At 49.6% G+C, this 17,144-nt stretch overlaps 1 protein-coding gene across 1 annotated transcript; it reads right to left on the bottom strand.

Annotated features, from left to right (window-relative positions):
* Positions 1-12: 12 nt before the first annotated feature.
* On the bottom strand, positions 13-12,606 carry LOC136579663 (lysophosphatidic acid receptor 6-like). The gene is made up of 2 exons (XM_066579711.1): positions 12,528-12,606; positions 13-1,296 (listed from the first exon to the last, which is right to left on the bottom strand). Exon 2 carries the CDS (start codon positions 1,293-1,295, stop codon positions 279-281), a length of 1,017 nt encoding a protein of 338 aa, XP_066435808.1. The 5' UTR covers position 1,296; positions 12,528-12,606; the 3' UTR covers positions 13-278.
* Positions 12,607-17,144: the final 4,538 nt, after the last annotated feature.

The following is a 17,144-nucleotide window of genomic DNA, read 5'->3' as shown; positions in this document are numbered from 1 at the left end:
AATTTAGTTGGAAACCCTCTGTACATCGTCTCGTCTCTTCACCAAATAGCCCCCTTTATTAACCCTAGTGCACCCTCACCGGTGGCAACTTGGAGGATCTACAATGTACTATATACAGTTGTAAACAAAATAGGAAGATTTGAAAAACTTTCCGTAAAGGATCCTTGAAGTTTGACGCTAGTCATTGTTTTTAGGAAAGACCAAATATGGGCCAAACGATGGATGCCCCAAGACAATGTGCCACAGAATTGTGTGGTGCATCCACTATTACTCATCCTTCATGCCAGAGACAGTCTGTTTTTGTCCTGTTCGAGGGACGACCATGGTGACGATCTTCTGAAGCTGACGTCTTTACTGCCTTGTCTATGGCTCAACCGTAAACTATAACGTCTTGTAATGGTGTCATTAAACCTGTCCGAGGCGAAACAGTATATTATAGGGTCCATACAGCAGTTGGTTCCTGATAACATCCATGTGATGTAGTAGACCACCTCAACGCCTTCCAGTAAAGAGCACATGGTTGGGAAAAACAAGATGATGGTGACCCCCATGGTTCTGGTGATGTGGACCGGAATATAGCAGATGATGAAGATGACTAAAGAGACAAATATGGTCTGTACAGACTTGGAGACCATGACATTCGTGAGAGTGTTCATTGGATTGACATTGAGCATATATCGAATCAGGAGACTGTAGCAGACCAAGGTAGTCATGAAAGGAAGGAGGAGACCCGAGAAGAGGATGACCCAGTTCCAAACAAAAAATAAAATGGCCTGATCACTTTGATGGATACTGAGACATTTGGTGACTCCATGAACTTCAGAAGTTTGTAGAACAAGAAAAAATGGAATTCCTTGTAGGAGAAGACAAACCCAGACGGCGATGCAGAGCCTCGTGATGAACGGCTTGGTGGTCAAGGCCTTTCTTCTAACATTCTGGGCAACAGTAAAATATCGGTGAATACTGATGAGAGTAAGAAAATAGATACTCCCGTACATGTGAGTGCTGAGAAGGAAGACCTTGAACTGGCACAAGAAGGTTCCGAAGGTCCAGTGGTCGGTCAAGGAGTAGATGATGATCAGAGGAGCAGCCGGCGTGATGATGGCATCGGAGATGGCCAGGTTGAACTGGAGAATCACCGTCGAATTCCATTGTTTTACCCAAAACCAGAATATCCACAAACTAATACAATTCAACACGAAGCCAATGAAGAAGAAAACACTCAGGGAGATGGGGAGGAAGAGGCTGATGGGCTGAGGGCCACAGGCACTGAGGTTTCCAGATGAGTTCAGCATCCTAATAGTGACAAAGAAAGGGAAAGTTTAGGCACAGGTGACACAAATAACATCTCAAGGACAGCAACAAGAACTTTACTGTGATCTCTGAGGTAAAACCTATGGCTTTAGATGAAAAGACACTAAACAAGTAGGGAATACTGACTGATTTCAGCTCTGATACCTTCAGAATTGTAAATGCATCTCTGGAATAAAATAGTGGCTACACCTTGGGAAGGAATGTATGTACACAGTGACTGCACCAGCAGAATAGTGAGGGCAGCTTCTGGAGTAGGTGTGTGCTGGTGAAGCTCTGCAACTTCCAGGGTGTGGTCAGAGAAGGAAGTTTTGCTGAGCTTGGATCCCAGAGAAGGTGCACTTTTCTGGGCTTCTCTGGAGATGGAGTCCCGCACCTCCTCCCCCCGGGGCCACTCGGGGGGGAGGGAGGGAAGTGATGGCAGTGGCGACATCAGAAAAAACTTTGCCGCGGGTGCCAGAAATGCCAGCAGCCCGCAAGAAGACAGGAGCTGCTGGAGGTAAGAAGAGACTGGGTCCGGGCCGTGGCTGCAGCAGCGTGGCTCCGTTTGTTAGCATGGCAGCTTCTGACAGCACCGGGAGTGAGATGGTTACGCGCAGCCAGACCCGCAGGAGAGCAGGTGAGCCGCAGACACCGGTAAGCACGGGAATGTGGAGTGACAAAAAGAAGGAGGAATCCGTGATTGAGCTGGCCTCCAGGCTGGCTAAAAACATCACCGACTACAACTTTGCAGGGAAAATGTTGGTGATACAAAAAGGGAAACTGCGAGATGCCAAGATGTTACTGGAGCAAAAAGCTTCTAAAGACAAACAGGCAGAAGCCAGGTCAGCGATAAAAAAGTGCAAAGACTGCATAAAGATGTGGGAAGCAGTGAGGGCAAAGATCCTGGAGGAGAGCGGGCCCTTTAAAGAAAAAATACTGAACGACGACCGGTTTGCTAAGATGGCGGCAAGGTGCAGTGACCATGAGTCAAGTGATGGTGAAGCCTCAGATGAAGAGTTGTTTGAGGATGTGCAGGAGACCTTGGAGCAGCCTGTGTGCTCTCAAGACTTAGCACCAACGCCCAGAGGCACTACAAGTCCCAGAGACATGCTACCTGAAGAGATTGCGCTGCCTTCTACCTCAGGGGAATCTGAGGTGGAGGAAAGAACAGGGAGGTTGCAGCTACAGAAGACCCCGCAGCCGGAAGCCTCTGTACATATGGAGGGCTTCATGTTTGGCGACGAGTTGCCAGAGCAGGACATGGAGATAAAGAAAAAGAAACCGGAGAAGCTGCAGGAAAAGCTTGTGTTCGTTCCTGGGAGCTCTGGTCTGGCTGCAAAGTCGGATCAGAGTTCTGACCCCAAAAACCCCCCTGGCTCGGGCTCTGTGGTGGGCCTGGAGCGGGAAGTTGGGGAGAAAAGGGCCCAGCTTGTCAGACCCCCTGTCCCTGTGTTAGTTGGTAACAAGGGCAAGGAGGTCAGTAAGAAAGGCGCAGTAAAGGCCAGTACAGATGCTGGTCGCGGTACCGGCAAGGAGGGTGGCAGCGGTGCCACTAATGCAGCAAGTGCTGCCTGTGATGCGGAGGGGGCTGTGGACCTAAAATTTGGGGTCTCCCATAATTTGGGATCAAGTCAGGCCGGATCCCGCGCCTCCAGTGATGCGGAGGCAAAAAAGAAAAAAAGAAAAAGTAAAAACACAAGCAAAAATCCGGAGGTTTTACCATCTACCTCTGAAGAGGCCAGGACCCATGGACCACATGATCCAAGGAAAAAAGTGGTAGATCCGGGGATGAATGTGCGAGAGCGTGCGGCAGATGTAAGGGACAAGGCCAAGGGTACACGTTCCTCTGCAGTTGCTGGGCCTCCGGGCACCTCGGGTTCCCCTGGCAGCCGGGAATCTGGAGGCCCAGGGGATAAGGTAGTTAGGCCAGAGGGGTCACGGGGTCCAGTCGCCCCTCCGGCGGCGACAACACCTGGTAGGAGTTACGCCAGTGTCGCCGCTGGAGGGGAGGGGTCCTCCTTGTCTCCAGGCTCTAGGGAGGGCATTTTGCAACAGCGTCTCCTGGAGGCTTTACGGAAGCGGGAGAGTACAATCACAGTTGGAGGAAGAGAGGTGGATCTATCTCTCTGGAAAGAGAGACATGGTTTGGGTGCCTTCCGAGAGCAAAGGGAGGAGACCGTATGGTCCCTACCGACACCCGGGCAGGACGCAGGTCGTAGGAATGTGGTCCGTCTTCGTTGGAGAGGCAATGATGCATGCCCCCCGAGGGCAAGGGTAGTGGAGCTTCTGCTGAAGATGGGCTTCAGGGCGGTTGACATCTTTGCCCTGATCCATCCCTACGGCACGTCTGAGTTTGACATCAGTTTCGTTCGCCCAGAGGGCCTAGAAATCTTCTGGGGGAATTACGAGCTGGTGAAAAACGAGCCCGGTTGGCAAGACTTTGCCATCCAGGTGGTGTCTCGCCAGAACAGTATCAAGAAGGTGACCGTTTTGACTCGTAATGAGTCACTTTCTTGCTTTGACATCATGACGTGGCTCAGTAGGTACGGAGAGGTGACGGAGATGCCCCAAAAGAACAGCACGGCATATGGTCTGGGGCCTGGACGTTCATGGTCAAGCTGAAACGTTCAGGTAACTCAGTGGCACACATACCATCTGCAGCCTTCCTCGGCAGGGATCGTATCTTGGCCTTTTACCAGGGGCAGCCAAAGCTCTGCCACAGGTGTGGCGACCCCTCACACTTGAGCGCCGCTTGTAAGACCTTGAAGTGCGCTCTGTGTGGGGGTCTGGGTCATCTAGCCACCTCCTGTGTAGAGATTAGGTGTAACCTGTGTGGTGACCTCGGTCACCAATTTAGTCGCTGTCCGCGCTCCTTTGCCAATGCGGTCTCAGCACCTACGGATGGGGGTCATGATGTGGCCTCCGGGGGTTAGGGGACCAGCAGAGGTGGAGGAGCTCAGGAGCCAGGGAAGAACCGGCAAAAGACGCCTGCGGAGCAGAGGCGTCAGGAGAAACGCAGACGGAGCAGGGAGCTGACAGGAGCGCCCACAGCAGGTGGGTCGATGGTGGCCCCTGTTCCAGAAGCAAATCTCGCGGCTGAGGCTTTGAGGGACAGCGAGTTAGATGAAGAGGACAGGAGGATCCAGAGGGAGGAGACCAACTCTGCAGATTCCTCCCACTGTGAAAGTGTGGATGGGGAAGGCAAGAGATGGCTAGAGAAACGGCGTAAGCTAGGTGCCAGGAGGAGGAAACGAAGGGGGGATTCAAGATCTTCTCCCACCCCGGGCCAAGTACTGGAAGGAAAAGCCTGCTCACCTCCAGTTGGACTCTCCAATAGGTTCCGAGCCCTCCGAGACATCTCTTCCTCCTCTTCTGAGGGGGAGGCAGAGGGCAAGGTTCCTAGGGCAAAGAAAGGGTCAACAGGGGGCGCTGAGTCTCCACCTCGTGAAGGCATAGTTCCTTCCGGGGTGGAGGCTACTCTGGAGCCTGGAAACAAGGACGACGGGGTCGGGGGATCCCTTGCTATGGACACATCTGTGTCCAAAAAAAGAGGCAAGGGGATTTCCTCTGACCCCGAGGAAGCGGGTGTGAGGAAGAAAGCCGTCTAATTTAATCACTCATGATGGCGGCACCCACTCCGCTGACTCTGGCGTCAATTAACGTTGCCAGCATTAAGTCTGATACAGCTAGATTTGCGGCCTTTGATTTTCTCGGCCGCGTTGAAGCCGACATTTTATTTTTGCAGGAGACCAGGCTGTCCGATTTGGCAGCCATACATAAGGCAAAAAGGGAGTGGAGGTCAGGCCCTTCCTACTGGTCTCTTGCGGCCGAGCCGTATAGTGGAGTGGCGGTACTTTTTACCGCAGCGGTTGAATGCTGACGAGTTATTGAATTAGAAATGGGAAGGTGCCTGATCTTAGATGTCCTCATGAAGGGACAAGAATTAAGACTTGTCAACATCTATGGCCCCCAGTCTAAAAAGGACAGGAAGAGTCTCTTTATGAGGATCAAGCCCTACCTTTTTTACCAGCCGCCAAGTTGTCTTTGGAGGTGATTTTAATGCAGTCACGAGAGCCGGCGATAGGGGAGGCTCTGGAGACAGGCAGTTGGCTTTTGACAGCGTCGCACTTAATAGCATAGCAAGCGAAGCTCGCCTGGTGGATGTCCACATCCGGCACACCCCAGGCCACGAGGGGTTCACCTATTATAGAGGTCAGAGCAGGTCTAGAATAGACAGGTTTTATTTGAAGGAGGAAGCCATCTCTTCACCAGTGTCCGTTGTTGAGGTGGAATTCTCCGACCACTGTCTAATTTTGTTTTCTCTGAATGTTGCAGAGACCCCCCGGATGGGCAGAGGTTTGTGGAGACTGAATTCATCACTCCTGGAGGAAGCAGAGATAAGACAGTCCTTTGAGGATTTTCTGCAGAGCCAGGTACCATTACTGGATCTTTGTAGCAGTAAGTCAGAGTGGTGGGAGATGTTCAAGAGGAGGGCGGCGAGGTTCTTCCGAGAGCTCTCCAACCTCAGATGCCTGGACAGGTACCGCCTGTACAACGGCCTGAGGAGGAAACTCGAACATCTCGTTTCGACTGGAGGTAGCCACGAGGAGATCTCCAGAGTGAAATCTTTGCTCAAGAAGTGCCAGTACGATAGACACGCATCCTTGGTTTTTGAGAGGGATTTCGGGAAGTACCGCTCGCCCGACCCTTACAGAAACTGTAGGATGTCAGTGAATAGTAAAGTGGTCACTGGACTGATTGACAGTACGGGGTCCCTGAATCGATCCAGATCAGGGATTCTGGAGGTCGTCAGATCCTACTACTCGCAACTCTTGGGAAAGAGGGATCTAGATTCGGAAGTGATGTCGGCTTTCCTGGCTGAAACTGTCCCTGAGCCGGGGGTAGACACCTCTCTTGGCGTTTTGACAGAAGAGATCAGAGAAGAGGAAGTTAGAATGGCGATTGATGGGCTCCGGCTCAAAAAGTTGCCAGGTCCGGATGGACTAACATCCGAGTATTATAAGACCTTCAAGGACCTCTTGAGTCCCCTCTTGACGGAGGTATTCAATGAGTGTCTTTCCTCGGGCACTCTGCCAAAGTCAATGAGGAGGTCGGCCTTGATCATTCTGTCAAAAGGTAAAGACTCGAGCCGTATTGAGAACTGGCGTCCCATAGCGCTTCTCAATACGAACAGGAAGGTTCTGGCAAAAGTGCTGTTTAATCGGCTGGTCAAGTTTGCACCCCGGCTCCTCTCGGGGGCCCAGCATTGCTCTGTTCCAGGCCGTAGCACCTTTAGCGCTGTTCTCAGTGTCCGGGAGGCAGTGGAGCAGGGTAGGGCTGGTCACTGGGAGGGGTACTTGCTGTCCTTGGATCAGGCCAAAGCGTTTGATCGGGTTAATCACGAGTACCTCTGGTCAGTCCTTCTGAGATACGGCCTGCCAGTGGGGTTTGTTGATTGGCTGCGAACATTGTATGCAGGGGCTGAGACTTTCCCGCTGGTGAACGGTTGGCCCGGCCGCCCTTTTGAGGTGGGGTCCGGCGACCATCAGGGCTGTCCTCTAAGTCCCCTGTTGTATGCGTTTGCAATAGATCCCTTCCTTAGGAGGGTTGATCGTGGACCTATAGCAGGGGTCGGGATGGACCGGGCGGGGCCGGAGGCTACTCTGAGGGCAGTGGCATATGCCGATGATGTCACGCTCTTCGTGTCCTCGAGAGAGGAGGCGGAGTTTGTGGTGTCGGAGGTGGATGGCTACTCAGAGGCATCTGGGTCCAGGGTCAACTGGGATAAGTGCAAAAGTCTCTGGTTAGGAAGGGGGGATCCTGTGTTTGATCTCCCGGACACTCTTCCAGTGCCCCAGACTTCAGCAAAAGTTCTTGGCATCAATTTTGGCCAGGGGGATTACCCCATGCAAAATTGGGTAGACAGGCTGGACGGTGCCACTCACAAGGTTAATCAGTGGAAGGGTTGGTCTTTAACCCTTCGAGAAAGAGTTAGCCTGATCAAAACATACCTGCTCCCTTTATTCATCTACCTGGGCAGCGTATGCATTTTGCCAGAGCCTCTCTGGACCTGGGTCTACAACCTGTTCTTCCTAATGTTGTGGGGGAACAGGTTGAACCTGATCAGGAGAGATGTTACATACCGCATGAGGAGACTAGGGGGGTTATCTATGGTCAACCCCGTGATGTTTCTTGTAGACACCTTTTTTTAAGATCAACATAGGCAACCTCTGGCAGGAGAGGGCTCCTCCGTGGGTCTACTCCTGCCGGGGATGGTTTCGGCCTTTCTTCCAGGAAGGGGAGACGGGAGGGCGAGTGAAGGACCTTCGCACGCAGCACGGATATCTCCCGGCTTACGCTACCTTGGTTCTGAAGGTGATACGCCGGTGGGGTCTGGGGATGTGGGAGATCAGGACTCTGACGAGGAGGCTCCTCGACGAAAGAGTCCTGTTGACCCATTTCCAGAAGCCCCTGGCACTCAAGGACTGCCCAAGTCGGGACCTGGAGGGAGGGTTACGTTTACTGAATTCAACCCGGGTCCCCTTGAAGTTTTGGGACTTGGCTTGTCGCTGCTTTCACGGGAGACTGTATGTAAGGGGTAACTTGAAGAGCAGGCCTCTGATTGACAGGGGTTGCCCCCGTCAGGAGTGCAGCGATGTGCTGGAAAGCATGGAGCATTTCCTGCTTCAGTGCCCCTTTAATACAGAGGTTTACCAACGGGTAGGGGTCTCCATAGGCTGGCCTCAGCTGGCACACCTCTCCTATGCGGAGTGGGCTTATGGAGCCTTCAGAGGCCTTGGTGGCAGGGACCGCTGCACTTTATTCCTAGTTAGCCTAGTGGTCAGGTTCCACATCTGGAGTGCACGGTGTCTAATCTCGACGGAACTGAAAGTCCTCCCCGTGGATACGGTATGTAGGAACATCCTGGGTGACCTGGTGAAGGTGCGTTCTTTGGAGTATGAGAGGCTGGGCACATCTAAAGCTTCTCTCCTATTGAGAGGGCTTGTATTTCGTTAGGGACAGTCTTTTCTTAATTTACTAGGGGCAGAGTAGGGAGAGAGGAGGGACAGGATAGGGAGAGAGGAGGGATAGGGCAGGGACAGTTTTCTATGAAGGGTCAGACTGAGGGGCAGACTAAGGACTGTCTAGGGCAAATTAGGGAGAGAATAGGGAAATCTTTTTAAAAAAGAAGGGATAGTACTTTGTCATGTCTGTGCCTGGTTTATCACCTCCAATCCTGGTGGCGGGCTGTGAGTGCACCATGAAGCTTTTTGTTTTGGTTTGGGCAAAATGAAAAGAAGTAGGGCTGTAGGAGAGCCGACCTTAGGCTTTCGGGTTGTATGAATATTGTATAGTATGTATATTGGTGTATGTCGGTGTATAGTTTATTATGGTTTTGTATATATTGTATATATTCACATTTTGGGTGGTAGGTAGGTTGGGGGGGAGTTGGGGGGGGGGGGTTCACGCCTTGAGCCGTAGCCTGGCACGTCCCAAACATAAAACTCTGGGCACGGACTGGTGGAGCGGGCATGGCCCCCAGGCTGCGGTGGGCACAGTGTGGTATTGTGGTATAATGTATATTTTAAAAAAACCCTGGTGTGGCTTGGCACGTCCTGAACTTTGAACTCTGGGCACGAACTGGTGGAGCAGGCATGGCCCGCAAGCTGCACTGGGGACCAAAAAAAAAAAATGTAGTTTGGTTATTTGCCGGTTGGCTCAGTCTTTATGTTAGGATGGTTTGGTTATATGCCGGTTGGCTCAGTCTCTATGTTAGGATGGTTTGGTTATATGCCGGTTGGCTCAGTCTTTATGTTAGGATGGTTTGGTTATATGCCGGTTGGCTCAGTCTCTATGTTAGGATGGTTTGGTTATATGCCGGTTGGCTCAGTCTCTATGTTAGGATGGTTTGGTTATATGCCGGTTGGCTCAGTCTTTATGTTAGTATGGTTTGGTTATATGCCGGTTGGCTCAGTCTTTATGTTAGGATGGTTTGGTTATATGCCGGTTGGCTCAGTCTTTATGTTAGGATGGTTTGGTTATATGCCGGTTGGCTCAGTCTTTATGTTAGGATGGTTTGGTTATATGCCGGTTGGCTCTGTCTTTATGTTAGGATGGTTTGGTTATATGCCGGTTGGCTCAGTCTTTATGTTAGTATGGTTTGGTTATATGCCGGTTGGCTCAGTCTCTATGTTAGTATGGTTTGGTTATATGCCGGTTGGCTCAGTCTTTATGTTAGGATGGTTTGGTTATATACCGGTTGGCTCAGTCTCTATGTTAGGATGGTTTGGTTATATGCCGGTTGGCTCAGTCTTTATGTTAGGATGGTTTGGTTATATGCCGGTTGGCTCAGTCTTTATGTTAGGATGGTTTGGTTATATGCCGGTTGGCTCAGTCTTTATGTTAGGATGGTTTGGTTATATGCCGGTTGGCTCAGTCTCTATGTTAGGATGGTTTGGTTATATGCCGGTTGGCTCAGTCTTTATGTTAGGATGGTTTGGTTATATGCCGGTTGGCTCAGTCTTTATGTTAGGATGGTTTGGTTATATGCCGGTTGGCTCAGTCTCTATGTTAGGATGGTTTGGTTATATGCCGGTTGGCTCAGTCTTTATGTTAGTATGGTTTGGTTATATGCCGGTTGGCTCAGTCTTTATGTTAGGATGGTTTGGTTATATGCCGGTTGGCTCAGTCTCTATGTTAGGATGGTTTGGTTATATGCCGGTTGGCTCAGTCTCTATGTTAGGATGGTTTGGTTATATGCCGGTTGGCTCAGTCTCTATGTTAGGATGGTTTGGTTATATGCCGGTTGGCTCAGTCTTTATGTTAGGATGGTTTGGTTATATGCCGGTTGGCTCAGTCTTTATGTTAGGATGGTTTAGTTATATGCCGGTTGGCTCAGTCTTTATGTTAGGATGGTTTGGTTATATGCCGGTTGGCTCAGTCTTTATGTTAGGATGGTTTGGTTATATGCCGGTTGGCTCAGTCTCTATGTTAGGATGGTTTGGTTATATGCCGGTTGGCTCAGTCTCTATGTTAGGATGGTTTGGTTATATGCCGGTTGGCTCAGTCTTTATGTTAGGATGGTTTGGTTATATGCCGGTTGGCTCAGTCTTTATGTTAGTTTGGTTTGGTTATATGCCGGTTGGCTCAGTCTTTATGTTAGGATGGTTTGGTTATATGCCGGTTGGCTCAGTCTTTATGTTAGGATGGTTTGGTTAGTTATTTCTGTTATTGTTTAACGCTATTTCATTTCATTTGTGTGGTTTCAGGGGGTTCGGCTGGACCTGTAGTTCTAGTTTTCTGTAGTGTTACGCTCTTTTAAGTATTTTTGTTATATATTGAGTATGAGTGGCTGTGTGAGTGTACAGTTGGGGGAGGGGGAATGGGTATAAAGTGACTTTTCTTTTGTTGATGGGTCATGGACCGGGGGAAGGGCCTCATCTTGTTGTATACAGTTGTGTTATTGTTCATGTTTGGTTGTGTTTTATACTTTTCTAATAAAAGATCTACAGGATGTAACTCAGGATCAGTACAGGATAAGTAATGTATGTACACAGTGACTCCACCAGCAGAATAGTGAGTGCAGCTCTGGAGTATAATACAGGATGTAACTCAGGATCAGTACAGGATAAGTAATGTATGTACGCAGTGACTCCACCAGCAGAATAGTGAGTGCAGCTCTGGAGTATAATACAGGATGGAAGTCAGGAGCAGTACAGGATAAGTAATGTATGTACACAGTGACTCCACCAGCAGAATAGTGAGCACAGCTCTGGAGTATAATACAGGATGTAACTCAGGATCAGTACAGGATAAGTAATGTATGTACGCAGTGACTCCACCAGCAGAATAGTGAGCACAGCTCTGGGGTATAATACAGGATGCAACTCAGGGTCAGTACAGGATAAGTAATGTATGTACACAGTGACTCCACCAGCAGAATAGTGAGTGCAGCTCTGGAGGATAATACAGGATGTAACTCAGGAGCAGTACAGGATAAGTAATGTATGTACACAGTGACTCCACCAGCAGAATAGTGAGTGTAGCTCTGGTGTATAATACAGGATGTAACTCAGGAGCAGTACAGGATAAGTAATGTATGTGCACAGTGACTCCACCAGCAGAATAGTGAGTGCAGCTCTGGAGTATAATACAGGATGTAACTCAGGAGCAGTACAGGATAAGTAATGTATGTGCACAGTGACTCCACCAGCAGAATAGTGAGTGCAGCTCTGGAGTATAATACAGGATGTAACTCAGGGTCAGTACAGGATAAGTAATGTATGTACACAGTGACTCCACCAGCAGAATAGTGAGTGCAGCTCTGGAGTATAATACAGGATGTAACTCAGTAACAGTACAGGATAAGTAATGTATGTAGACAGTGACTCCACCAGCAGAATAGTGAATGCAGCTCTGGAGTATAATACAGGATGTAACTCAGGATCAGTACAGGATAAGTAATGTATGTACACAGTGACTCCACCAGCAGAATAGTGAGTGCAGCTCTGGAGTATAATACAGGATGGAAGTCAGGAGCAGTACAGGATAAGTAATGTATGTACACAGTGACTCCACCAGCAGAATAGTGAGTGCAGCTCTGGAGTATAATACAAGATGTAACTCCGGGTCAGTACAGGATAAGTAATGTATGTACACAGTGACTCCACCAGCAGAATAGTGAGTGCAGCTCTGGAGTATAATACAGGATGTAACTCAGTAACAGTACAGGATAAGTAATGTATGTAGACAGTGACTCCACCAGCAGAATAGTGAGTGCAGCTCTGGAGTATAATACAGGATGTAACTCAGGGTCAGTACAGGATAAGTAATGTATGTACACAGTGACTCCACCAGCAGAATAGTGAGTGCAGCTCTGGAGTATAATACAGGATGTAACTCAGGGTCAGTACAGGATAAGTAATGTATGTACACAGTGACTCCACCAGCAGAATAGTGAGTGCAGCTCTGGAGTATAATACAGGATGTAACTCAGGATCAGTACAGGATAAGTAATGTATGTAGACAGTGACTCCACCAGCAGAATAGTGAGTGCAGCTCTGAGGTATAATATAGGATATACATGCCCTGCACAGACTGGTTTCATCTATGTCCAGCTTGAACTATCATTACACATACAGACTAGTAAGTCAGTAGAACATTTGAGGGAGGACACTGAAGAACATGAATGTACGATATATTAGTCAGAATGGCTGTAAATATAAAGCACTTACCTTTTCACATAGGAACATGAGAAGAGGGCTGAGGAAATACAAAATTCATCTGTCAGAATTGCTCTCGGCTCTCCTCTCTTTGCTGAAAGGAAGTCCTGATGGCCAGTATATTAGTCAGCACTCCGAGTACATCAGGGAGGAGAACTGCGGGGAGTAAAGGGGGTTTTCACTGGGAAAGGTCAGGTAGAGAAAAACAAAAACTGGTAGCCACAAACAGGGGAATCCTCACTGAAATCCCCGTCTCTCTGTACAGCGATGACTCACTGCTGCGCTCTGTACTGTGATCTGGTCACTACTGGGCACTGTTGGGTAGTAGTATATGGCATGATATGTGGGCACTGTTGGGTAGTAGTATATGGCATGATATGTGGGCACTGTTGGGTAGTAGTATATGGCATAAGCTCAGTGAATAACACTATATGACTGTATAATCTGGGCACTGTATGGTAGTATGTGTATGACACTGTTATGGGGGCACTATATGACAGTATAATGTAGGCACTATTACTGTGTGTCCCCAATAATAAGCCTCTGATTGGCTGAGCCAGCGGCGCTCGTGATCCAATCACAGCACCTGCTTGCTGGAGGCGGGGTATTCAAAGCCCCGTTAGTTACCAGGAAGAGAACGCTGTCAGTGCAGAGGACACAGCCGGAGACCAGTGCGAGGGACCGGGCCGCCGCCGGCTAAGACACCCCTGAAAATAAAACACTGTGCCTCTTTTGGGGCAAAAATTAATATAACACAGTGTCTTATTTTTGGGGAAACACGATATATGCTCAGTGTAGGACACCGATGGCGGATTATAATAGGGGTGATTTGAGCGACAGCCCCAGATCCAAGTCTCCGGGGGCCACCTAAACTGCCCCCGGTATAATCCGCTATTGCCATCCTAGAGTTCTCAGAATGGAGCCCTCGCCGTCCCTGAATCCCTGCGGCTTCGGTTCCCGCTTGTGTCTAGAATGGAGCTGCTGGTGGTCGTGAAGCCCCGCCCTCTCCTGCGATGTCCTGCCTGCCAGGAGCAACTTCACTATAGACTGGGCCCCGAAGGGCCCCCTGCGCTCCAGTCCTTCCCGCCGCACGGACCCCTTCCACTCCCCCACCTGACACTGCAGCGCTCAAAAGTCGCCATCGGCTTGGAGGAGCCTTACCACATCCGGTCATCGCCGTACATTGCGGCAGGAGAGAGCTGACTCCTCCCCCTCATCTAATGTCAGACTATTGCGCATCATTCACGCGGCCGCTCACTGATTTCAATGCGTTCACTCATATCTGTGTGTTTTTTGCGTGACTTTCGGTCGTCTCAAAAAATATGTGGCGTTACCTACTGGGCGTGTATTATGCAACCGCCATACAGATTTGGCGGTGTAAACGAGGCAGCGAGGGCCCCTCTACACAGAACAATCATTCGCCTTATCGCTGGACCACGGGAATCGAAGCGTGCCTCATTCAGTGTAATCGCTGCCGCGACTGAGCAGAAAATGGTAATTCGCTCGTCGTTCAGTTTCTGCAGGCAAAAAACTGAAACGAGGATCGGCCCGTGCGGACAGCTACGAACGACGGCCCGTTCACTGTGAATGCAGGCGGGCGGCTGGAGCGATCCCGGCGTGCTCCGCCCCCATCCGCTTGAATCATTTCTCCTGAAATGTTAGTATTTTGAGGTGACAATATGGCGCTGCTATATGCGCAGTGGGCGGTCCTATTATGTAGGCGTGATATGGAGGTATGATGTGCTCTCCGCATGGCACTATGTTTAGGCTCCATATGGCACCATGATGAGGGCACTGCTATTGGGGCGCCCATGCCCGTATTCCCTGTCTAACCCCATGGCCCCTACACCGCAGATGGTAAGCATGACAATACGACCAACCACTGACAGGTAATCGCTAGTTGGCGCGCCACACCTCGTACAGACGTCTTTACTAATGTCATTGCGTCACGTGTAGCAGATTCCTGCGACAGCGAAGGGTTAATTGCTGTGTTCTTCTGAACGGGAAATTTATGTATTTCCTCATTTTGAGGTCTTTCAACATCTTGCTGACATCATCGAGAAACTCCGAGAAAGCGGTGGATCTCTGAGCACAAAATGGGTAGAGGGGGGGCTGGAGTAAATTGGGGAGGGGCTGGAGTAAATTGGGGAGGGGCTGGAGTAAATTGGGGAGGGGCTTGGTATCAGAGGACCCAACTAGCTGTCCGCTGTTATAGCCAATCCATGCGGAGGAACGGCGAGTTGTGCGTTCGGACACGTTAGTTGGAGCTCCAGCGTTGTATTCAGCTGACTGTGCAGCCTGTTGGTCAGAACGATTCCTGACATCCTCCTCCGACCCCTTTCAGTGATGAGTTGTTTCCGTCCGCAGGATCCCCTTTCGCTGGATGTTTTCCTCGATCGCGCCATTCTCTGTATACTCTCCACCCCGTTACATGAGAGAACCCCCCGCGGTTGGTGGTTGCTGTACAGCTTCTTGTATACAGTAATATGGAGAACTGATACATGATAGATGAGGTATATATTATATATCTGCACCCAGCACCCTTCCTCGAGGAAACCATGCAGCAATCTGTCATCTATTCACTTCACGCTCTGCTGCTGCTGACCTCTGGGGAATGGAAAGACCTGGTTAACCCCTTCAGGACCCTTTTATTTTTGTTTTTTTCTCCTTGGCCTCCAGGAGCCGTAACGCTCTAGTTGCCCCACAGTCTGCCCCCCCATGGGGGCGCATCGCCTTGTTGTGGGGCGAGTTGTATTCTTTAATGTACATAAAAACTTTTACAAATTCTTAAGTGGGGAGAATTTTTACAAAGTGAATGCCGTGATTTTTGGCGCTTTGGCTCCCGCGGCGCTCACTCAGCTCTGCTCTCCCGTCGGCACGGCGACCAAATTTATAACATTTTTAAAAATGTTTTTCTATTTTGTTAAAAAGTAAAAAGCATTTCTTCTACAACATAAACGGCTCCCGTATCCTGGGCCTCCCGCTGAGCCCCCGAGGTGTTCGCACTGCAACACCCTGACATCAGCGGTAGGAAATCTCCGACACCGCACCGACCACAAGAATAAAAGAACAAAATCTTCCAGCAAATCATTAACTCCGTCATGGCTGGGGGCCCAAAATACAATACTGGCTGCCTTGTAGAGCAGTGACAGACTAGAGAGCGGTGCGACCCAACTACTCTGTGTGTCAGTCTTCACTGCAGAGCTGGCATTCTGTTCATGGTTCAGGACAGGCTGAGCTGTGTGGAGGCGACCTGCGGTGTCTGATACACCCCAGTGCTCGGTAGGTCGGTCCGGTGTCGGGGGAGCACCTGGATGGGTCTGGTCTCTGTGTGTCCTCCCATCTATCTCCTCTCCGCAGCCTCATTATCATGAGCGGCGCGGCTGCGACTTTCTATAAATAGGCGCTGTGTGGGCGCGCCGCAGGATTGGGGATTCAGCAGCTCACATCGACCCAACATGTTGGAGGAAAGTGCAGTCATTATACTGATGGGGGGCATTATGGGCAGCATAGGAGGCACGAGGCGGCGCAGGACGCCATCAACCGATTTAATGTATAACAGACAGCTACTAGTCGGGGTTCGGTGAGTCCTATATACATCTACCACTAGGGGGAGTTCACCGTATAGAGATATATACGGCCACCACTAGGGAGAGCTCACTATATACAAATATATACAGCCACCACTAGGGGGAGTTCACCGTATAGAGATATATACAGCCACCACTAGGGAGAGCTCACTATATACAGATATATACAGCCACCACTAGGGGGAGCTCACTATATACAGATATATACAGCCACCACTAGGGGGAGCTCACTATATACAGATATATACAGCCACCACTAGGGGGAGCTCACTATATACAGATATATACAGCCACCACTAGGGAGAGTTCACTATATACAGATATATACAGCCACCACTAGGGAGAACTCACTGCATACAGATATATACAGTTACCACTAGGGGGAGCTCACTACATACAGATATATACAGCTACCACTAGGGAGAGCTCACTACATACAGATATATACAGCTACCACTAGGAGGAGCTCACTACATACAGATATATACAGCCACCACTAGGGGGAGCTCACTATATACAGATATATACAGCCACCACTAGGGAGAGCTTGCTACATACAGATATATACAGCCAGCACTAGTGGAAGCTCACTACATACTGATATATACAGCCACCACTAGGGGGAGCTCACTACATACAGATATACACAGCCAACACTAGGGGGAGCTCACTACATACAGATATATACAGCCACCACTAGGGGGAGCTCACTACATAGAAATATATACACCCACCACTAGGGGGAGCTCACTACATACAGATATATACAGCCACCACTAGGGGGAGCTCACTACATACAGATATATACAGCCAACACTAGGGGGATCTCACTACATACAGATATAGACAGACACCATTAGAGACGCTTGCCACAAACAGATATATATATATATAGCCACCACTAGGGGTAACTCAGTACATACAAATATATACAGCCACACCTTAGGGGAGCATACTACATAGATATTGACAGCCCCCAATAGTAGAAGCACACTATATACAGATATATACAGTCAGCACTATAGGGGGCACTACTACA

Source organism: Eleutherodactylus coqui, chromosome 10 (genome assembly GCF_035609145.1).
Source record: "Eleutherodactylus coqui strain aEleCoq1 chromosome 10, aEleCoq1.hap1, whole genome shotgun sequence".
NCBI classification, from domain to species: Eukaryota; Metazoa; Chordata; class Amphibia; order Anura; family Eleutherodactylidae; genus Eleutherodactylus; species Eleutherodactylus coqui.
The sequence above is the reverse complement of the archived record's forward strand: the minus strand, read 5'-3'. Positions and strand labels throughout refer to the sequence as shown.